The sequence below is a fragment of the Strix uralensis genome, chromosome 19, assembly GCF_047716275.1.
Source record: "Strix uralensis isolate ZFMK-TIS-50842 chromosome 19, bStrUra1, whole genome shotgun sequence".
NCBI classification, from domain to species: domain Eukaryota; kingdom Metazoa; phylum Chordata; class Aves; order Strigiformes; family Strigidae; genus Strix; species Strix uralensis.
This window is the reverse complement of record NC_133990.1, coordinates 2,972,769-2,993,928: the sequence shown is the minus strand read 5'-3', so window position 1 is coordinate 2,993,928 and position 21,160 is coordinate 2,972,769. Positions and strand designations below refer to the sequence as shown.

Sequence of the window (21,160 nt, the reverse complement as noted above, 5' to 3'; positions counted from 1 at the left end):
CACAAGCTGCCGGGGGGTGGGTTGCAAACCGCAGTATTTTGTGAGGGTGCAGGATGGGGTTTGGGCTGCACCCCAGGACATGGGGGTCCTCGCTGTGCTCACATGGCCCCCCCATGGCTCCGGGGTCTCCCCTTCCCTCTGCTCCCCCCTTCGGGGATGGCAGCGGTGGCTTCTGCAGGCAGAGCGCAGGCAGAGCGCGGGCAGCACGTGGGACTCGGCGCAGCCTCCTGGGGGGGGCCTGTCCCCACTGGTAATGCTGCGGCTTGGGGGGGGGCTCACGCCCATTCTCGGTGCCCTTGCAGGGATGTGCTCCCAGCAAAGAGAGAAGGCAGGGACTGTGATCAGAGACAGAGAGTATTTGTCGATCAGATAAAGGGCGAGGTGACAAGAGACGTGTGGTATTTGTCAGTCAGATAAAGGGTGGGAGCCTGGGTGTGTGCATGTCTGTCTGGCGGGATATACGCCAAGTCTGCGATTAGCGATATCCTGTGAAGTAGGCACAGAGATGAGCTGTGCCATGTAAGGGCCAAACCCCAGAGGGTCAGCAGAAGATAACGCAGAGGAAGACGACGACCCCCCTAGCAACAAAAGGCGCAGCCGCAGCTGAAACCAAAAAGGCCCCGTCAGCCCAGAACCTGAAGATTCTAACAAGAGACTGCCAAAGAGGAGGGGCGCGCGCCGTTGGCGGAGCAGCGACTCCCCGGCCGCCCAGCGCTGCTTTACTTGCTCAAGCGCTTGCTGAATTAATAAACTTTATAAGTCACTTGATTTGGCTTCTGAAAGTGATTTTCCCCAATTTATAACAGCTTAATTAAAGCAGCAGGCTTCTGCACCTGGGAGTGCTGTTTCTTCCTGCCAGTGATCATCTCGCCTTCACCATGTGGTACTCGCAGCGAAATACAAGTGCAGGACAGACTGTTTGGCTGATGAACTTGCTTCCCCCCCACTCCTCAGTGTTCTCTGATAGTCTTGTTTTATAAAAATTGTGGTTGCTCTGGGTTTTTTTCTCTTTTTTCTTTATTCCCCCCCGCCCCCCCCAAGCTGCAGATACTACAGGCAGCACTTTGATGGATCACTCGGGCTCGAAGATTTTTCCCAGTGTTTGAATACTTCCTGGGGCTGTCTGGATGCCTGTGTTTAGCTGCGTTTCTTTTTTTCCCCGCTCTCGCGGCTCTTTGCTTCGGTGCAAGGTGCGAGAAATCTGTGTGTTGATGCAGTCAGCAGCAGCCTTCCACCATTGCCACGTCTGAGGGAGAGGGTAAAATCTGTCATGCTTTTGACACCTCAGCCAATAACTCAATGGAGGTGCTTCCTTGCCGGGACTGGGCTTGTCTGGGAGAGTTTCAGGGGGGAGCAGGGTGCCGGACGGGCAGGATGGTCTCTGTGCACGGCGCAGCCACGGGCTGCAGGGAGCTGCGTCAAAATATTCGACGTCACCAGTTGTATTTTGTGTCGTCACAGTGGCAAAGGCAGCGGGGAGCCTGGGCCCGGCCCGCCGCCGGGGCCGCCGCGTCGCCTGGCAACGGGAGGCGCTGCGTTATCCCGCCCTGTAAACACGGGCACGTGGGCTCGGCCAATGGGCAGCGGGCAGCGGCGGGTGGTGGCCAATGAGGAAAGGGAAGGGGCGGGCTCAGGGTGAGGGGCGGGGCTAGGGGAGAGCAGAGCGGCGGCGGGGACGGACGAGTAAGGTTGGGGGTGCGGGCTCGGGAGAGGGGGACTGGGGGGACTGGGGGGACTGGGGGGCCCGGGGCGCCCGGGGGGCTGGTGAGAAAGTGAGGCGGGGGGCAGGGGCAGGGGCAGGGGCAGGCAGAGCTGGGTATGAGGCTGGGGGTGGCCGGGGAAGGAGACACCCCTCCCTCTCCCCCAGACAGCCCTGCCCTCGGGGGGTCACCGTGTCACCCGCCCCCCCGCCGCTTCGACCACTTTCTGTGGTGAGGAGGAGGAGGGCGGCTGCCCATCCCTCCCAGCCGCCCAGGTCCCCTCCAGGCAAAAGGGGTGCTGTCGTGTCCCCCCCGCTCAGGCTCTGTGTTTTCGGGCAGGGCAGCAGCCATGGCCGCACTCAGCCTGTCCCAGCTGCTGGACGTCGCCATCGGGACGCCCCAGGTCGGGGCTGTCAACTTCACGGCGCTGCACAGCCTGCTGCAGGCCGTGCTCAGGCACCTGGGCCTGCAGGACCTGCCTGCCCTGGGGCAAGGGCACAGCCCGACCCCCCTCCTGGGGCGGGACCAGCCCCCCGAGGCACCCCCCAGAGAAGAAGGGGGACAGGGCGGAGGCCCAGGCACAGAGTCGCTCACCCCCGCGAAGGACCCGCTGCAGGGGACCGTGAGCACTCCCCAGGACGCCTCCGTGGCTGCTGACGTGGGGCAGATGAAGATAAAGATTGAAGAGAATGAGAGCAGCATCTCCAAGGTAGAGGCTCTTCCCCGTTCCCTGGGTGCCCCCCCGTGAGACACCCCCTCCTCTGGGGTCTGCACCACCATTGTGGTGCCCTTAGGTCTGGTTTAAGCCTGAGCTCGAGGTGGTATGTGGGGCTTACACTGTGGGAAAGGGATGGAGTTTTGGGGAGAAAGAGCTGGGGCTGAAATGCTGCTCCAGTTGCTCTGGGTTCTCCCCAAGTTGCCATCAGCAAGTCGTGGGTCCAGTAGAGCACCCGGTGCCCTCGGCTGCAGCAGCCAGAGGCTCAGCACCTGTGGAGATCCAGCCCTACCACTCTCCATCCCTCCCTTCCCCACTCCTGAGCCACAGCCAGGTACGGCACCCGCTCCTCAGGCAGCTGAGAGGCTCCATCAGCACCTCATGGGCCTCATCTCCCAGCCCAAATCCCCTTGGCTTGCCCGAGGGCTAGACCCAGCCCTGGTGGGGACCGGAGAGGGGCCTCATCCTGCACAACGCTGAGCCGTTTGGGGCTGCGAGCATCCCCAGTGGGAAGAAATAAGCTCAGGTTCAAGGAAACGGTCACCTTGGGTGCTGCAGGGCCGGATCCTGCTGGGACTGGGACATGTAGGGAGAAGGCAGCAGGGAGGGTTTCCCCGGGTGGCTGAGCTCACCCTCCTCGGGGCAGGCCCCCCCCTGCTTGATCGCTCCCCGCTTCGTTAGCCGCGGTTGCCGCTGCCCTCGCGGGCCAGGCTGTGGTTGAGAGGGTGGCAGCAGCTCTTTGCCCTTTGGATCGGCTTCAGTAGTCTTGCACAGAGCCCGGTGTGGGGGGGCAGGGCTGGATCTGTCCCCGCTTACTTGGGCTGTGCAGTGGGCCCCCCCCGGGGCAGGGTTGGGGGGGGGGGGGTCTCTGGGGAGCTGCTGCCCCTTCTTGGCTGCTGAAGGTGTGATGAATGGTAAGTGCTGCCCGCAGTGCCCCCGGGACTCACCCCCGCCACTGCCCTCTCTCAGGCCGTGGCTCTCTCCCAGGATCTCCTCGAGGAGATCGGCGGGATGAAGGCGGCGCAGTCCCGCATGGAGGAGGACATTCGGATGATCCGGGAGACGCTTGGCATGGTGAGCTGCTGCCGGTGTCCCCAGGAGGCAGCTGGGCCCTCACCCCCCTCCCTGCCTCTGTGTCACCCTGCCACCCCTGCCCCACGGCCCTGGGTGTCACCCGGCGTGAAGGGTGCCAGGAGGGAAGAGCAGGAAGGGTGTCCCAAGGCTGAAGAGGTAACTGCATGCACCAACCAAAGTGACGCTAAGACATTTTTTAACTAAGCAGCTGTAAAGAAAGAAACATGGGTGCTAAGAAGGAGAGGAGATAAAGATCTACCCATGCAACACAGCCACAACCCTGCCTGGCATCCCTCTGTCCTGTGCCCAAGTTAATTTTCGGATGCTCCTTTTCAATCCTGCTCCTGTGTCTGGGCTGCCATCCCTCTCCTTGTCCCGCTCCAGGGGAATCTCCAGGACGCTGCCGGCCAGCTGCCGGCCCTCCGTGACCAGACGGCGTCGGACAGTGACATGGTAGGGCCGCGCGCACGCCCGGATCCTGCTCCGGGAAGGAGGCGGCTGCATGCCCGGGGCACCGGTGCACCCAGTCCCTCCGTGGCAGGGCACGGTCCCAGCAGGGCTGGGCAGCGATGCTGGAGGGGGTCAGTGCTCCTGTGGGTGCCATCTCACCCGGCTACGTGGCCAGGGTTGACCCCCTAATCCCTTTTCTCCCCAGAAAAAGCTGAAGGAAAGGCTGAGCCTCTACCCAGCCCCGGAGGAGGTGAGCAACATGGTGCGCTGGGAGGTGCTGGAGGATTGCCTGGTGGGCAGCAAAGCAGGAGGAGGAGAAGGAGGAGGAGTAGGAGGACGAGAAGGCCGAGGTCTGTCCGTGGTGAGTGCTGGGGCATCCCGGCTATGGGAGTGGGACTCAGCAGGACCGCAGCCCCCGGGGCCTCGGCGGAGGTTTGCTCAGCACTTCTCTTCCCTGTGCATCCCGCCGGGAGGCAGGACCTGGCACCAGCAGAGCCAGGGCAGCTCCTCGGCTGCCCCAACAGAGACCTCCTCATCGTCCTCATCGTCTGTGCCACCGACAGCCCCCAACAGCCCCTCCGTGGGGCAAGGGAGCGCCCGAAACCCTTGGGGTGACCGCCCAGCCCCCTGTCCTTGCTCAACGTTGGGCAGGACCACGGCTCCCTGCCCTCCTGGTCTCTCTGGGGCTGGTAGGTGGGAGCCGGGGACAGCGGAGGGACATTTTGGGGCAAACCCCAGCATTCTGCACCATGAGATGGTTTCCAAATCCTACCTGGGGCTGCTGCTCCTGAAATGAAGGCGCAGCCCATTAGGCTGGGAAGCGGGTCTGGTCCAGCAGCTCTGGAGTACAGAATCCCATTGCTGGAGAGAAGAATGCCTTGCTGTTGTGTCAGGTGGCATCGGCAGGGGGTTTGCTGATCTCCAGGATCGGCTGCTGAAATGACTCTGCAGGCACAGAGGTGGCCAAAGGACTAAAGGGACTGGGGAGGGGCCGTGCGGCTGGGGCGCCCGGGGGTCCCTGTGGGTTGGGCAGTCTCTGCCTTTGGGGTACTTGAGTTTGGCTCCGTGAGCTGGGGGGTTTGAGGACAGGGCGGGTGGCCCTTGCCGCTGCACTTCCGCCCATAAACCTGCTCCCCTTTGCCTCCTCTTCGCAGGATGGCAGTGAGGGCCAGGCTGCCCCCGCCGAGCCCCCCACTGCAGACGTGGACACCCCGCATGGGGCAAGCTCAGCGCTGGGACTGGAGGGACCAGGGCCACAGCCTGCACCCAGGACCAGCAAAGGGACCAGCAAGGGGACTCCGCAGACACAGCCTGGCTCCCCGGGGACGCAGAGAGCACCAGTGGCCCCTGAGAAGGGGGCAGGTGCTTCCTCAGATGAGGCAAAGACTTGTGATGCCCGTGCCACCACCCTGGAGACACAGACAGGATCCCCTGGCATCAAGACCACTACGCTGGGGACAGAGTCAGGGGCCCCTGACAGCCAGACCTCCACCCCAGGGGCACAGCCAGGGGCCTCTGACACCCAGAGCGCTACCCCAGGGGTGCAGCCAAGTACCCCCAGCACCCAAACCACCACCCCAGGGGTGCAGCCAGGGATCGCCAGCACCGAAACGGTGGAGGCTCTCTGCCAGATCGGGCAGCTCAGCCACCCCTGTGCCAGCCTGAAGGAGCAGGTGGCCCAGCTGGAAGCCAGCAAGCCAGACCACGCCGAGCTTGAGAAGCTGCGCCTGCTCTTCTCGGAGGGAGGTAGGAGCCCCTGGGGGGGCTGGCAGGGGGGTGTTTGGCATGGGGACACCCTGGGCTGGGGGCTCGTTGTGCTCAGAGCCTGGCCTCAAGGGCGAGACCCCCTCTCACTGACAGCATGTCCCCTCGGACCACATCTAGACAAGGAGAGCATCACCAGCGTCCTGGCCGACCTCCAGGGCCGGGTGTCCTCGCTGCAGGGCCTGACCAGTGACCTGCAGGGCGAGAATGGGAAGGTGAGCTGGCAGCAGTCCCTGGGGGGGCTGCGGGGATGCCAGGGGGGAGTTGGGCAGGGAGGAGGCAGCTGAAGGGCCCCTGGGCTGGGACAACAGAGGGGGCTGTGCCCTGACTCATCCACCACTGCCTTTCCCAGATCAGGCAGCTGGAAGATGCCGTCGGAAAGCTGGAGGTAGCTGGAGCCAACTGGAAAGGGGATGTCAGCGACCAGATCACCCTGCAACTGGGGTAAAAGGACGGGACAGGGTTTCCTACCCTGCAGGAGGAGCCCGGGGGGACAAGGGACACCCCCTGAGCGGCCCTGTGGAGGCTAAGCCTGCCTGTGCCCCTGTCTCACTGAGCAGGTCCACGCTGCAGGAGATGAGGTATAAGCTGAAGGAGCTGGAAGAGCAGCAGGAGATGACCAAGGCCACGCTGGAGCGGTTGGTGGCCAAGACGGCTGACGAGCTGCAGGAGCAGGTGAGGTCCAGGGGCAGCGCTCCCACCGCCACAGCTCGGTGGGGTGGTCCTGGAGGGGTTTCCAGCCACATCCCCTGGCTGGCTGGGGCCATCGAGCCTCCACAGCACCCGGATTTGTTGACTGCATCCACCTCATCTCAGAGCCGACTCCTTCTCCCCTTCCTGCAGCTGGGCGAGCTGAGGGCGATGGTGGCGAGCACAGGGCAGGAGCAGGCAGAGGCGCAGGCAGCGTGCCCCGCCTGCAGCGGGGACATCCGCAAGCAGGTGGGGCAGCTCCTGCAGCGCTACGAGAAGCTCCAGGAGGTGGTGGACAATTTCATGTCGCAGCAGGCAGTGGGCAAGGTGGTAAGACGGCTGCCAGGGAGGAGCCAGGTAAGGAGATGCCGGCATGGGGGGCTTGGGAGGTTGCCAGCACCCCCCCAGCTGGTTGTGCTTCGCTGTAATGTGGAGGAGCCCCTCACCGCCTCCCAGATTGGTTCGTACAAGTGAGCAGCACGGAAGGAATTTAAAGCCTTGATGCAAATGTCCTGTTGGCACTGAGAGCCCATGGCCACCGGGCAAGTAAGCCGGGTCTGTCCCCACGGGGGCAGCCAGCCCCCCCTTGCACGGCACCACCTTGTCATCTTCCTCCCTGAAGCAGGACGAGGAGCTGCTGAAGCTGCTGAAGCGCATCCAGGCCACCGTCACGCAGGTGCAAGGGGACTACGAGAAGCTCAACTCTGTCACCGGGAACCTCCTGAATGACCATCACCAGAAGGAGAAAGATATGGAGGTAGGTGGCTGAAACCCCCTCGGGGTCAGAGCATCCTCCAGGCAGACCCCAGGCTGGGGACCACAAGGGATTTGTCTGCACCCCCCCAAACCTTGCAGCCCTGTGGAGGTTCAATGTACCTTTCCTGGAGGTTTGGGTGAGGTGGGGGGAGCGGGGGTTGCTCAGCTGGCCAGGAGGCAGCTCCAACCCTGCCGCGGTGCCATGGGATGCTTTTCTGTGTTGGAAGGCTCTGTTCCGGTCCCTGGAGAGGCTGGAGAAGGAGAAGGCGAACAAGGAAGACCTGGTGCTGGGGATTGATGTGGTATGGCCTTGGGGGGTCCTGGCACCACCCAAGGGGGTGCTGGGCAGGGTGACAAACACCCCTTGTGCCTTGGGGGCTCAGTGGCAGAACTGGCCTGGGGGAGGGAGGATTTCCAGACTGGCTGTGGCTCCTTCCCCAGGTGCCTCTGTCTTCCCCTGGGTCCCTTCAGCTGGTGTGACCAACCCCACGGGGGTGATGGGGCGAGTGGGGCCACGTAGCCACTTCTCCCTGTCCTCCTGCCACGAGCTGGCCCTGCCCGTCATCCCGCCATCCTTTCCTCACTGCTCTCCTGCCTTTCCCCGCTGCTAGAAAGCAGACAAAACCGCCCTGGCCGGCAAAGTGAGTCGCACCCAGTTTGAGGCGAGCATGGAGCGGCTGAATGAGATGATGCAGGAGACGCTGAGCCGGGTGACGGGGCAGGAGCAGGGCTGGCACCAGGTCCAGCGGCAGCTCAGTGAAGAGATGGACTCCAAGGTGAGGGGTGGCACGTCCCCGCTGCGCAAAACTGGCACCTTCGGGGCTTGGCAGCCTACGGCAGCGTCCCTCTGAGGATCCGCCCTCCTGGCTTTTCGTGGGGAACATGATGTCCCAGCCCGGGGCAGCTGGCTGAGGGTGTGTGTCTGTCCGTAGCTGGACCGCCTGGAGCTGGGGCCTTTCCGGCAGCAGCTGGAGGAGCACTGGAGGAGCATCCTGGAGCAGCTCAAGGAGAAGGAGCCGCTGACGGAGGCTGATGATGCAGCTGGGATGAAGAAGTGAGTGCGATGGGGGTGGCGATGGCTTCTGCTCCCACCGGTAGCAGGCTCCCGATGTTAAAGGAGGCACGAGGAGGGGGACCTGCAGGATGGAGCCCTCCCGAACCAAAACTGGGATGTGGGTGCAAAGGTTTTCTGGAGCAAGGGTGGGGAACGGCGACTCGTCCCCCTGGGCAGGGCTGTGACACGCGGCGCCGCAGAGCTGGGTTGTGACCTGCCCTCCTGGCGAGGGGCGGGGGGGTAATTAGCGCTGACGAAGTGATGAAACCGGTGTGAGGGCTGGTTGGGATGGCAGCTACGGGTGCCTGCGCCCTTCGCCTCCCATCCCTGCCTGCCCTGGGCAGCCACAGGCAGCTGCCAGGTTTCGGAGGTGCCCGCAGGGCCGAGGCGAGCGTGTCCCTGTCCTCGGGGCAGCTGTGACAAAACTCATCCTGAAAAATGTGGGAATCCTGCATCCCCCAGGCCCGGCGTTTGTACCCCAGCAAGAGGTACAGGAACAGCCCCGTTCTGTCCTTGCTGGTACCCCCAGTTCCCATGGGACTGGGGTGCTGTGCGTGCCTGTGGGCGTAGTTCCCATAATGGTGGTTTTTGGGTGCTCCCCTCAGTGGATTCTCCGGTGCCTAATATGAGGTGGAGCTTTTTCCCAAGCGGGAGCCCACAACCAACTGCTCTCCCCCATCGTAGCCCCTTGATTTTGTAGTCAGCCGGTGGGTTGTGACCTTGGTGGGGTGGGGTGGGGTGGGGTGGGGGGTAAGCCAGGCTCAAAACCCTGCGGTTCCCCCCGCAAATACCATAACTCATTACAATGAAGTGCCCAGCACCTTGCTGCTGCCTGCCAGCTGCCTGCCTGTGTGCAGGCAGGGCTGTATCCCCCCCCAGGAACTCACCCAGGCCTTTCCCCCCCCCGCCAGGCAGCTGCTGGCCCATTTCCACTGCCTGTCCTGCGACCGGCCCCTCAGCATGCTGGCGCCTGGCCCGTGAGTACCGTCCGGCACCGGTGCATCGGGGGGTGCGTGGGTGATTCGGAGGGGAGATGGGTGCTGGCAGTGCCCCGCTGTGCCCGGCACGGGGGTTAGGGTGTCTGCCTGGGGGGGTGCAGCCCTCCTGAGCCCCTCCCTGGGGGCAGTGGGATGCCAATGGGGTACAAGCCTGTGGGTTTTGGGGCACTGCCCCGAGCTGGGGTGGGTCGTGTGTCCCCTGTCACCCACCCACGGCTCCTGCCCTCCCCAGGCACATCGCGGCCATCCCGTCCAGGCCACCGCTCCCCCCCCACCTTGCCGGGCGCTCCCATACTGTCGTGGAGCTGGAGCAAACACCGCAGCACAGCCACAGGTATGGGACACGGGGACCCGGCCCCTGGGGTGCAGGTTGGCCCTGCCCTGGAGAGGGAGAGCCCTTCCCAGGGTGGGGCTGAAGGGATGCAGGGGCGGCCTGGGCAGGGCAGGGGAGCAGAGATGTGCTGCAGAGGGGTCAGCTGTGCTTGTCCCCGGTCTGTGGCGTTTTACAGCCCTCCCTGCGCTGCCCTGTCTAGCCCAGGTCTGTGTCTCAGTGGTGCTGAAGCCACATGTGATGAGCTGTGTCTGGTCTCAGCCTGACCTCAGGCTTCACTGGGGAGTCAGCTGCCTCCTGTGAAACAAGTCACCGAAATTAAACACTGCAGCTGGGACAGCCCAGCTCCTGCCTCCCGCTGTCCCTCGCGTAGGGTGCAGGGACCTGCCATGGCCATGAGCAGCTCACCAGGGCCACGGGGAAAGAGCAGATCCAGCACAGCTGGACAGGCGTGGGTCTCCTTCAGCAGTCGGAGGGCACCCGGGAGGGACATACCCCACCGGGGAGCACCCGCAGCCCCCTCCCTGGCATAGTAGGGTGAAGCACGGGGTGCCACGGTGCTGGGTGCTGAGCATCCCTGTGCTCCGTCCCACAGGGAGCGGGTGGGCGAGTGCAGGTACCCCCGCGTGCCGCGGCAATGCGGGGGCCGGCACACCCTCACCCACCCGCTGCAGCGCTGCCCGCACCCCCAGCCCCACCCGCCCAGCACCCCGCGGCCGCTCCAGCCCCGCACCCTGCTCCCCATCAAGGTAAGGATGACGAAGGTAGGGATACAGCGGGGGCAAGCGAGGCTGGGAGGGTGATGCTGAGCATCCAGGGTGGGGGTGGGGGGATCCGTGCCTCAGTTTCCCCAGGGGGAGCTGGGTGGGGGGGTTTGCCTGGGCATGCTGATTTGGGCCCCGTGTTTCAGCCAACCCCCTCTCTCCTTCCCAGCACGACGAGACCGAGACGGAGCTGTCGGGCCAGGATGGCCACATCTACAGGGGCCGGCGGGTCAGGCAGCTGCCTGTACTCGTGGGCAAGGAGGGTACGGCTGGGCCACGCTTGGGGAGGGGATCTGGCGGGGGTGAACTGGGCAGTGGAGTGGGCAGGGTGCCCGCGGGGTGCCAGGTTTTCCCCCTTTCCCCTCCGTGCGTTCTCCCTGGCTCCCCCCAGCCCAGCTCCCTCTGCTCCCTCCTGCCAGACTTCCCCAGGGCCAAGCCCAAGCTGTCCCCGAGGCAGTGGGATGCCAAGGACACCAGCCGCCTGCTCTCCCGGCCCCAGAGCACTGCGTCGTCGCTCAGCCAGCCAGGTACGGCCCTGCCAGGGCACCGGGGTGGGGGGAGAGGGCACCCTGCTGTGTCCTGGTGGGTGGGGGCAAGCAGGGTGGGATGGGGGTTTGGGGTGGAGTGGGGTGGAAGCAGGATGGAGGGGGAGGACGGGAAGATGGGGCAATCGATCCCCATGTTGGAGCCAGAGCAAGGTGGAGGGACGTGGCGGGGTGGTCCTGGCCACTGTGGGACAACAGCCTGTCTGCTTCAGGGTGGGGGCCAGGACCCCGTTGCTGGGTGTCTCTGGCCAGGCAGGTGCCCATGGGCGGTGCCTGCCCCAGGGGCTGCAGGGGGGCTAACCCCTGCCCCTCGCCCCCAGGCATCCCCACCTCGCCAGAGCACAGGCCAGCCTCCTCCCACGGCCGCCTCTCCCAGGCACGGGGGCTCCTCGTGCCCCTCCAGCCCTCGTGGGACGGATCCAGCACCCCGGAAGCCAGGCAGGACCGGGGGTCCCCGACCGAAGCCCCACCACCCCGGCCACCGAGCAGGCGAGCAAGCATCTCTGGCCAGCAGCAATAAAGGGCGATGGGCAGCCAAGCACCTGCGTGGCCTGAGCGGGGTGGCCCTGGGCTGGGATCTTCCCATCATGCATAAGGAGGGGTCGCAGCATCCCTTGTCCTGCGGCCACGTGTGGCCAGAGGAGCTGAAACCAGCCCCTGTCCAACCCCCCTCCCAGGGTCTGCGCCGGCCCCGTGCTGCCACGCTCTCCCTGACACCCCCTGGCCTCCATGAACCCCTTTTTGGCCCCTGACAGGGAGCTTGTGGCCCCCAAAAGGGTCTGGGGGAGCCCACACTAAAGCAGGAGGATGATGACGCTCCGTTGCTGCTGAAGGTGGTGGGAGATGGGGACCGCGGTGGGAAGGGTGGCAGCAGGACATGGCTTTAACGCCGAAAGGGAATCCCCCCCCCAAGCCCGCTGGCTGGCTATCGCTTATCCCGCGGGATGAGCATCACTGAGCAGGTTTCCTTATCTGCTCATGGATTGTCACCCCCTTGTCCCTCTTCCAACGCTGCCATTGATGGAAAGAGGAAGGCACAGACCTGCCATGGTGTGTGCTTGGGGGCTGCCCTGTGGAAAAACTGCTCCCCTGGTAGATCTTCTCCCCAGATTCGGGCGAGGGGGGGGAGCACCCAAACCTCCCCCCCACAATGGCAGACCCCAACCCTGCCCACCCCGCTGCAGTCTCCAGGCACCTTAGCCCCCAGGGAGCCCCCCCTGCCCGGGATGTTTCCCCTGGTGGGTTTGGTTTTTCAGGGGAAAAATAGGTGCTAAATACCCACGTTGGGGGTGCCCAGGTGGATCCAGCAGGATCTGGGATTCCCTCAGTGCCACCTCCAGTGGGATAACTGGGAGCACTCAGAGCAAACTGGTCACCACTAGAATAGAGCCAGCAGAGGACCATCTTGTACCCCGGGAGGGGGGGTCAGGCACTGATGGGCTTAAAAACACCCCCCACCCCCTGGGACTATTGCATTTGCAGGATTTGGCCCACCTGGGGCTGAGCCCTTTGGTGCGTGTGCGCGTGTGTGTGTCCCCAGCTCACCCCCTCTCCCACCCACTGTCCCATTTGCTGCTGCTGGGACCCAGCTGCACCCTATAAACACCAACCCCCCCCCCCCCCCCCCATGAGCACCCAGCCCCATGTCCCTTTTTGGGTGCTGCCTGTGCTGCTGGAGCAGGTGAGTAGCCCCAGCTGGGGCATTTTTTCCCTTTTTTCCTTTTTCCTTCTGGGGGTCTCCCTGTTCCCTGGTGGATGATTTGCTGTTGTGCTTTGAGCCCCCCCAGCCCTTGCTGCCATCTCTGGAGCTGCTGCGTTCCCATTTTGGGCTTTTTTTTTACCCCAGTTGCTTGGTGTGTGAGCAGGGTGGCAAGGGGGGGGTGCCGTGTTCTTATTCAATTTTAATTGAGTTTGGATATTTAAGCACAAAGCCAGGGGCTGGTGCGTTGTTTGGAGTCGTTAGAAGGGGGGTGGCACAGCAAGTGGCTTGTGAGGTCAGGGCCTGGGGCTGAGCAGTGTCCTGGGCCTGGGGGGAAAGGAGTTGGTGGCCAGCGAGCCCCCACCCATGGCCCTCCTGCAGTGGGGGACACTGAAAAGGCATCACCCCCCCCCACCTCAGAGCAGGGTTTGCCTAAAAGCCTGGCAGCCCTGAGTATCGCAGGGCTGAGGCCTGGGGGCCTCATCACACGGGTGGGTGATGGCGCTGGGGAGGGGGCCACAAGCTGCCGGGGGGTGGGTTGCAAACCGCAGTATTTTGTGAGGGTGCAGGATGGGGTTTGGGCTGCACCCCAGGACATGGGGGTCCTCGCTGTGCTCACATGGCCCCCCCATGGCTCCGGGGTCTCCCCTTCCCTCTGCTCCCCCCTTCGGGGATGGCAGCGGTGGCTTCTGCAGGCAGAGCGCAGGCAGAGCGCGGGCAGCACGTGGGACTCGGCGCAGCCTCCTGGGGGGGGCCTGTCCCCACTGGTAATGCTGCGGCTTGGGGGGGGGCTCACGCCCATTCTCGGTGCCCTTGCAGGGATGTGCTCCCAGCAAAGAGAGAAGGCAGGGACTGTGATCAGAGACAGAGAGTATTTGTCGATCAGATAAAGGGCGAGGTGACAAGAGACGTGTGGTATTTGTCAGTCAGATAAAGGGTGGGAGCCTGGGTGTGTGCATGTCTGTCTGGCGGGATATACGCCAAGTCTGCGATTAGCGATATCCTGTGAAGTAGGCACAGAGATGAGCTGTGCCATGTAAGGGCCAAACCCCAGAGGGTCAGCAGAAGATAACGCAGAGGAAGACGACGACCCCCCTAGCAACAAAAGGCGCAGCCGCAGCTGAAACCAAAAAGGCCCCGTCAGCCCAGAACCTGAAGATTCTAACAAGAGACTGCCAAAGAGGAGGGGCGCGCGCCGTTGGCGGAGCAGCGACTCCCCGGCCGCCCAGCGCTGCTTTACTTGCTCAAGCGCTTGCTGAATTAATAAACTTTATAAGTCACTTGATTTGGCTTCTGAAAGTGATTTTCCCCAATTTATAACAGCTTAATTAAAGCAGCAGGCTTCTGCACCTGGGAGTGCTGTTTCTTCCTGCCAGTGATCATCTCGCCTTCACCATGTGGTACTCGCAGCGAAATACAAGTGCAGGACAGACTGTTTGGCTGATGAACTTGCTTCCCCCCCACTCCTCAGTGTTCTCTGATAGTCTTGTTTTATAAAAATTGTGGTTGCTCTGGGTTTTTTTCTCTTTTTTCTTTATTCCCCCCCGCCCCCCCCAAGCTGCAGATACTACAGGCAGCACTTTGATGGATCACTCGGGCTCGAAGATTTTTCCCAGTGTTTGAATACTTCCTGGGGCTGTCTGGATGCCTGTGTTTAGCTGCGTTTCTTTTTTTCCCCGCTCTCGCGGCTCTTTGCTTCGGTGCAAGGTGCGAGAAATCTGTGTGTTGATGCAGTCAGCAGCAGCCTTCCACCATTGCCACGTCTGAGGGAGAGGGTAAAATCTGTCATGCTTTTGACACCTCAGCCAATAACTCAATGGAGGTGCTTCCTTGCCGGGACTGGGCTTGTCTGGGAGAGTTTCAGGGGGGAGCAGGGTGCCGGACGGGCAGGATGGTCTCTGTGCACGGCGCAGCCACGGGCTGCAGGGAGCTGCGTCAAAATATTCGACGTCACCAGTTGTATTTTGTGTCGTCACAGTGGCAAAGGCAGCGGGGAGCCTGGGCCCGGCCCGCCGCCGGGGCCGCCGCGTCGCCTGGCAACGGGAGGCGCTGCGTTATCCCGCCCTGTAAACACGGGCACGTGGGCTCGGCCAATGGGCAGCGGGCAGCGGCGGGTGGTGGCCAATGAGGAAAGGGAAGGGGCGGGCTCAGGGTGAGGGGCGGGGCTAGGGGAGAGCAGAGCGGCGGCGGGGACGGACGAGTAAGGTTGGGGGTGCGGGCTCGGGAGAGGGGGACTGGGGGGACTGGGGGGACTGGGGGGCCCGGGGCGCCCGGGGGGCTGGTGAGAAAGTGAGGCGGGGGGCAGGGGCAGGGGCAGGGGCAGGCAGAGCTGGGTATGAGGCTGGGGGTGGCCGGGGAAGGAGACACCCCTCCCTCTCCCCCAGACAGCCCTGCCCTCGGGGGGTCACCGTGTCACCCGCCCCCCCGCCGCTTCGACCACTTTCTGTGGTGAGGAGGAGGAGGGCGGCTGCCCATCCCTCCCAGCCGCCCAGGTCCCCTCCAGGCAAAAGGGGTGCTGTCGTGTCCCCCCCGCTCAGGCTCTGTGTTTTCGGGCAGGGCAGCAGCCATGGCCGCACTCAGCCTGTCCCAGCTGCTGGACGTCGCCATCGGGACGCCCCAGGTCGGGGCTGTCAACTTCACGGCGCTGCACAGCCTGCTGCAGGCCGTGCTCAGGCACCTGGGCCTGCAGGACCTGCCTGCCCTGGGGCAAGGGCACAGCCCGACCCCCCTCCTGGGGCGGGACCAGCCCCCCGAGGCACCCCCCAGAGAAGAAGGGGGACAGGGCGGAGGCCCAGGCACAGAGTCGCTCACCCCCGCGAAGGACCCGCTGCAGGGGACCGTGAGCACTCCCCAGGACGCCTCCGTGGCTGCTGACGTGGGGCAGATGAAGATAAAGATTGAAGAGAATGAGAGCAGCATCTCCAAGGTAGAGGCTCTTCCCCGTTCCCTGGGTGCCCCCCCGTGAGACACCCCCTCCTCTGGGGTCTGCACCACCATTGTGGTGCCCTTAGGTCTGGTTTAAGCCTGAGCTCGAGGTGGTATGTGGGGCTTACACTGTGGGAAAGGGATGGAGTTTTGGGGAGAAAGAGCTGGGGCTGAAATGCTGCTCCAGTTGCTCTGGGTTCTCCCCAAGTTGCCATCAGCAAGTCGTGGGTCCAGTAGAGCACCCGGTGCCCTCGGCTGCAGCAGCCAGAGGCTCAGCACCTGTGGAGATCCAGCCCTACCACTCTCCATCCCTCCCTTCCCCACTCCTGAGCCACAGCCAGGTACGGCACCCGCTCCTCAGGCAGCTGAGAGGCTCCATCAGCACCTCATGGGCCTCATCTCCCAGCCCAAATCCCCTTGGCTTGCCCGAGGGCTAGACCCAGCCCTGGTGGGGACCGGAGAGGGGCCTCATCCTGCACAACGCTGAGCCGTTTGGGGCTGCGAGCATCCCCAGTGGGAAGAAATAAGCTCAGGTTCAAGGAAACGGTCACCTTGGGTGCTGCAGGGCCGGATCCTGCTGGGACTGGGACATGTAGGGAGAAGGCAGCAGGGAGGGTTTCCCCGGGTGGCTGAGCTCACCCTCCTCGGGGCAGGCCCCCCCCTGCTTGATCGCTCCCCGCTTCGTTAGCCGCGGTTGCCGCTGCCCTCGCGGGCCAGGCTGTGGTTGAGAGGGTGGCAGCAGCTCTTTGCCCTTTGGATCGGCTTCAGTAGTCTTGCACAGAGCCCGGTGTGGGGGGGCAGGGCTGGATCTGTCCCCGCTTACTTGGGCTGTGCAGTGGGCCCCCCCCGGGGCAGGGTTGGGGGGGGGGGGGTCTCTGGGGAGCTGCTGCCCCTTCTTGGCTGCTGAAGGTGTGATGAATGGTAAGTGCTGCCCGCAGTGCCCCCGGGACTCACCCCCGCCACTGCCCTCTCTCAGGCCGTGGCTCTCTCCCAGGATCTCCTCGAGGAGATCGGCGGGATGAAGGCGGCGCAGTCCCGCATGGAGGAGGACATTCGGATGATCCGGGAGACGCTTGGCATGGTGAGCTGCTGCCGGTGTCCCCAGGAGGCAGCTGGGCCCTCACCCCCCTCCCTGCCTCTGTGTCACCCTGCCACCCCTGCCCCACGGCCCTGGGTGTCACCCGGCGTGAAGGGTGCCAGGAGGGAAGAGCAGGAAGGGTGTCCCAAGGCTGAAGAGGTAACTGCATGCACCAACCAAAGTGACGCTAAGACATTTTTTAACTAAGCAGCTGTAAAGAAAGAAACATGGGTGCTAAGAAGGAGAGGAGATAAAGATCTACCCATGCAACACAGCCACAACCCTGCCTGGCATCCCTCTGTCCTGTGCCCAAGTTAATTTTCGGATGCTCCTTTTCAATCCTGCTCCTGTGTCTGGGCTGCCATCCCTCTCCTTGTCCCGCTCCAGGGGAATCTCCAGGACGCTGCCGGCCAGCTGCCGGCCCTCCGTGACCAGACGGCGTCGGACAGTGACATGGTAGGGCCGCGCGCACGCCCGGATCCTGCTCCGGGAAGGAGGCGGCTGCATGCCCGGGGCACCGGTGCACCCAGTCCCTCCGTGGCAGGGCACGGTCCCAGCAGGGCTGGGCAGCGATGCTGGAGGGGGTCAGTGCTCCTGTGGGTGCCATCTCACCCGGCTACGTGGCCAGGGTTGACCCCCTAATCCCTTTTCTCCCCAGAAAAAGCTGAAGGAAAGGCTGAGCCTCTACCCAGCCCCGGAGGAGGTGAGCAACATGGTGCGCTGGGAGGTGCTGGAGGATTGCCTGGTGGGCAGCAAAGCAGGAGGAGGAGAAGGAGGAGGAGTAGGAGGACGAGAAGGCCGAGGTCTGTCCGTGGTGAGTGCTGGGGCATCCCGGCTATGGGAGTGGGACTCAGCAGGACCGCAGCCCCCGGGGCCTCGGCGGAGGTTTGCTCAGCACTTCTCTTCCCTGTGCATCCCGCCGGGAGGCAGGACCTGGCACCAGCAGAGCCAGGGCAGCTCCTCGGCTGCCCCAACAGAGACCTCCTCATCGTCCTCATCGTCTGTGCCACCGACAGCCCCCAACAGCCCCTCCGTGGGGCAAGGGAGCGCCCGAAACCCTTGGGGTGACCGCCCAGCCCCCTGTCCTTGCTCAACGTTGGGCAGGACCACGGCTCCCTGCCCTCCTGGTCTCTCTGGGGCTGGTAGGTGGGAGCCGGGGACAGCGGAGGGACATTTTGGGGCAAACCCCAGCATTCTGCACCATGAGATGGTTTCCAAATCCTACCTGGGGCTGCTGCTCCTGAAATGAAGGCGCAGCCCATTAGGCTGGGAAGCGGGTCTGGTCCAGCAGCTCTGGAGTACAGAATCCCATTGCTGGAGAGAAGAATGCCTTGCTGTTGTGTCAGGTGGCATCGGCAGGGGGTTTGCTGATCTCCAGGATCGGCTGCTGAAATGACTCTGCAGGCACAGAGGTGGCCAAAGGACTAAAGGGACTGGGGAGGGGCCGTGCGGCTGGGGCGCCCGGGGGTCCCTGTGGGTTGGGCAGTCTCTGCCTTTGGGGTACTTGAGTTTGGCTCCGTGAGCTGGGGGGTTTGAGGACAGGGCGGGTGGCCCTTGCCGCTGCACTTCCGCCCATAAACCTGCTCCCCTTTGCCTCCTCTTCGCAGGATGGCAGTGAGGGCCAGGCTGCCCCCGCCGAGCCCCCCACTGCAGACGTGGACACCCCGCATGGGGCAAGCTCAGCGCTGGGACTGGAGGGACCAGGGCCACAGCCTGCACCCAGGACCAGCAAAGGGACCAGCAAGGGGACTCCGCAGACACAGCCTGGCTCCCCGGGGACGCAGAGAGCACCAGTGGCCCCTGAGAAGGGGGCAGGTGCTTCCTCAGATGAGGCAAAGACTTGTGATGCCCGTGCCACCACCCTGGAGACACAGACAGGATCCCCTGGCATCAAGACCACTACGCTGGGGACAGAGTCAGGGGCCCCTGACAGCCAGACCTCCACCCCAGGGGCACAGCCAGGGGCCTCTGACACCCAGAGCGCTACCCCAGGGGTGCAGCCAAGTACCCCCAGCACCCAAACCACCACCCCAGGGGTGCAGCCAGGATCGCCTGGCATCCAAACCACCACACCAGGCATGCAGAGAACACCTCCAGGGACCTAAGGAGGAGGAGCAGGGGCGCCAGGAAGGGAGAGGCCGGTGGGTTTAAGCCCATTTGCACTGGGAGCGTGGGGAGGACCCTGCTGCAGGGACACGCACTTGCTAGCCACAGGCTTCTCTGGACACGCAGCTTCCTCCTCTCTGCCCCGGCCCCCTGATGCCATTATAAAGAACATTTTCCTCCCAGACACAAACCCTCTATTTGTATGTAGACAAAAGAGGGCAACAGAAGTAAACCACAGCTGCACTTCTGCCTGGCGTAACCCCTGGGATTACGTACGAGTTTAGGTTAAAAGAATTGCTGGGTTTTTTCTGAAGAGTCAGAGAAGATGTTTGTAGTATCTGTAGCTTGGGGGTGAGGGGGGGGGATAAAGAAAAAAGAGAAAAAAACCCAGAGCAACCACAATTTTTATAAAACAAGACTATCAGAGAACACTGAGGAGTGGGGGGGAAGCAAGTTCATCAGCCAAACAGTCTGTCCTGCACTTGTATTTCGCTGCGAGTACCACATGGTGAAGGCGAGATGATCACTGGCAGGAAGAAACAGCACTCCCAGGTGCAGAAGCCTGCTGCTTTAATTAAGCTGTTATAAATTGGGGAAAATCACTTTCAGAAGCCAAATCAAGTGACTTATAAAGTTTATTAATTCAGCAAGCGCTTGAGCAAGTAAAGCAGCGCTGGGCGGCCGGGGAGTCGCTGCTCCGCCAACGGCGCGCGCCCCTCCTCTTTGGCAGTCTCTTGTTAGAATCTTCAGGTTCTGGGCTGACGGGGCCTTTTTGGTTTCAGCTGCGGCTGCGCCTTTTGTTGCTAGGGGGGTCGTCGTCTTCCTCTGCGTTATCTTCTGCTGACCCTCTGGGGTTTGGCCCTTACATGGCACAGCTCATCTCTGTGCCTACTTCACAGGATATCGCTAATCGCAGACTTGGCGTAAATCCCATCAGACAAAATTCACATTTTTGAGGGAAAAAACGCTTAAAACTCGTGGGTTTTTTTGGGAAAATTGCTTAGTATCATTCTTTTTGAGGGAAAAAACATTTAAAATTCACATTTTTGAGGCAAAAACCGCTTAAAATTGTTCTTTTTGAGGCAAAACCACTTCAAATCCGCATTTTTGGAGAAAACCGCTTCAAATCTGCATTTTTGAGGGAAAAAACACTTAAAACTTGTGGGTTTTTTTGGGAAAATCACTTAAGATCATTCTTTTTGAGGGAAAAACCGCTTAAAACTCATGTTTTTTGAGGGGAAAACCGCTTAAGATTGTTCTTTTTGAGGCAAAACCCGCTTCAAATTCGTGTTTTTGAGAGAAAAACCACTTCAAATCCACGTTTTTGAGGCAAAACCTGCTTCAAATCCAGGTTTTTGAGGGAAAAAAAGCTTTAAACTCGTGTTTTTTGAGGGAAAAAACCACTTAAGATCGTGTTTTTTGAGGCAAAAATCGCTTCAAATCCGCATTTTTGGACAAAACAGCTTCAAATAGACATTTTTGAGGGAAAAACCACTTAAAATTCGCATTTTTGAGGGAAAAAACGCTTCAAATTCACATTTTTGAGGGAAAAACCGCTTAAAATTGTTCTTTTTGAGGCAAAACCGCTTCAAATCCGCATTTTTGCACAAAACCGCTTCAAACCCGCATTTTTGAGGCAAAAACCACTCCAGCTCGTTCTTTTTGAAGCCAAACCCCCCCAAATCCCCATTTTTGACACCACCCCCACCCCCCTTCCCCCCCCCCCCCCAGCCCCCCCGTCCCCACCAAATTCGACTTCGACGACGAACCCGTCGCGCCCAACCGCTCCCTCATCGACCGCTGCCGCGCGCCAGGTACCACCCCCCAAAACCCCCTTTTTTCCCCCTTTCCAACCCCAAAACGAACTCCCATTTAAAAAAATAACAATTTTGAAGCGAATTTACCCAAATTCCGCCCCCCCGCAGGGCCCCCCACGCATGGGCAGAAGCGGGAAGCGCGGTTGGACAAAGTTTTATCGGACATGAAGCGCCACAAAAAATTGGAAGAACAAATCCTGCGCACGGGGAGGGACCTTTTCCCGCTGGAAGGAGACGCCCCCCCCCCCCCCCCCCCCAAAAACGCCCCCCCGTTTTTTTTCTTCGTCAACGCAAGTATTAAAACTCACCCAAAACGCAAAAAAAACGGTTTAAAAAGCGCCTTTTTGGGGTTTTTTTAGTCGCTGTCACCATCGGAGCTGATGACGCCGCGAAGGCGCGACCGGTCCACTGGAGGGGGGGATGGGGGGGACCCCCCTGTTTTTTTGGGGGGGCTCCAAGGGCGGCGTCTGCGGGGGCGGCCTGTGGGGATAAAGCACGAGGTTTTGGGGTGTCCGGGGGGGGGGTTTGGGGGGTTTTAGGGGTTTTTGGGGGGTTACCGGGGGTGGGGAGGATGTTGGTGACGTCCAGCGCTGCCAGCTCGGCCGCTTCCTCCCGGTGGCGCTTGAGGCGGCGGCAGCGAGCCAGGGAGGGGGGGCCTGGGGGAGGGGGGGGGGGGGGGACACCCCCAAATTAA

General features: G+C 62.3%; 4 protein-coding genes and 1 long non-coding RNA gene across 5 annotated transcripts; all 5 read left to right on the top strand.

Moving 5' to 3' along the window:
* The first annotated feature begins 1,672 nt into the window (after window positions 1-1,672).
* Window positions 1,673-6,881, top strand: LOC141952013 (uncharacterized). The gene is made up of 10 exons (XM_074889010.1): window positions 1,673-1,683; window positions 2,040-2,409; window positions 3,385-3,489; window positions 3,874-3,942; window positions 4,145-4,300; window positions 5,094-5,685; window positions 5,824-5,918; window positions 6,056-6,147; window positions 6,264-6,378; window positions 6,547-6,881. The coding sequence occupies exons 2-10, from the start codon at window positions 2,050-2,052 to the stop codon at window positions 6,865-6,867; spliced, it is 1,905 nt and encodes a 634-aa protein (XP_074745111.1). The 5' UTR covers window positions 1,673-1,683; window positions 2,040-2,049; the 3' UTR covers window positions 6,868-6,881.
* A 13-nt stretch (window positions 6,882-6,894) lies between these two features.
* LOC141952308 (glutamine-rich protein 2-like) lies at window positions 6,895-10,335 on the top strand. The gene is made up of 8 exons (XM_074889623.1): window positions 6,895-6,907; window positions 6,969-7,150; window positions 7,377-7,451; window positions 7,761-7,925; window positions 8,082-8,203; window positions 9,115-9,180; window positions 9,434-9,535; window positions 10,128-10,335. The coding sequence occupies exons 1-8, from the start codon at window positions 6,895-6,897 to the stop codon at window positions 10,333-10,335; spliced, it is 933 nt and encodes a 310-aa protein (XP_074745724.1).
* A 244-nt stretch (window positions 10,336-10,579) lies between these two features.
* LOC141952014 (uncharacterized) lies at window positions 10,580-13,825 on the top strand. Its single transcript, XR_012631530.1, has 2 exons — window positions 10,580-10,823; window positions 11,162-13,825. It is a non-coding gene; the product is annotated as an uncharacterized LOC141952014 (long non-coding RNA).
* A 904-nt stretch (window positions 13,826-14,729) lies between these two features.
* Window positions 14,730-18,648, top strand: LOC141952307 (uncharacterized). Its single transcript, XM_074889622.1, has 6 exons — window positions 14,730-14,740; window positions 15,097-15,466; window positions 16,442-16,546; window positions 16,931-16,999; window positions 17,202-17,357; window positions 18,151-18,648. The coding sequence occupies exons 2-6, from the start codon at window positions 15,107-15,109 to the stop codon at window positions 18,646-18,648; spliced, it is 1,188 nt and encodes a 395-aa protein (XP_074745723.1). The 5' UTR covers window positions 14,730-14,740; window positions 15,097-15,106.
* A 1,736-nt stretch (window positions 18,649-20,384) lies between these two features.
* Window positions 20,385-20,946, top strand: PAGR1 (PAXIP1 associated glutamate rich protein 1; the record flags this gene model as incomplete). Its single annotated transcript, XM_074889621.1, has 2 exons — window positions 20,385-20,463; window positions 20,575-20,946. Coding segments are annotated over 2 exons (330 nt in total), but the record flags the coding sequence as incomplete, so codon positions are not given.
* Window positions 20,947-21,160: the final 214 nt, after the last annotated feature.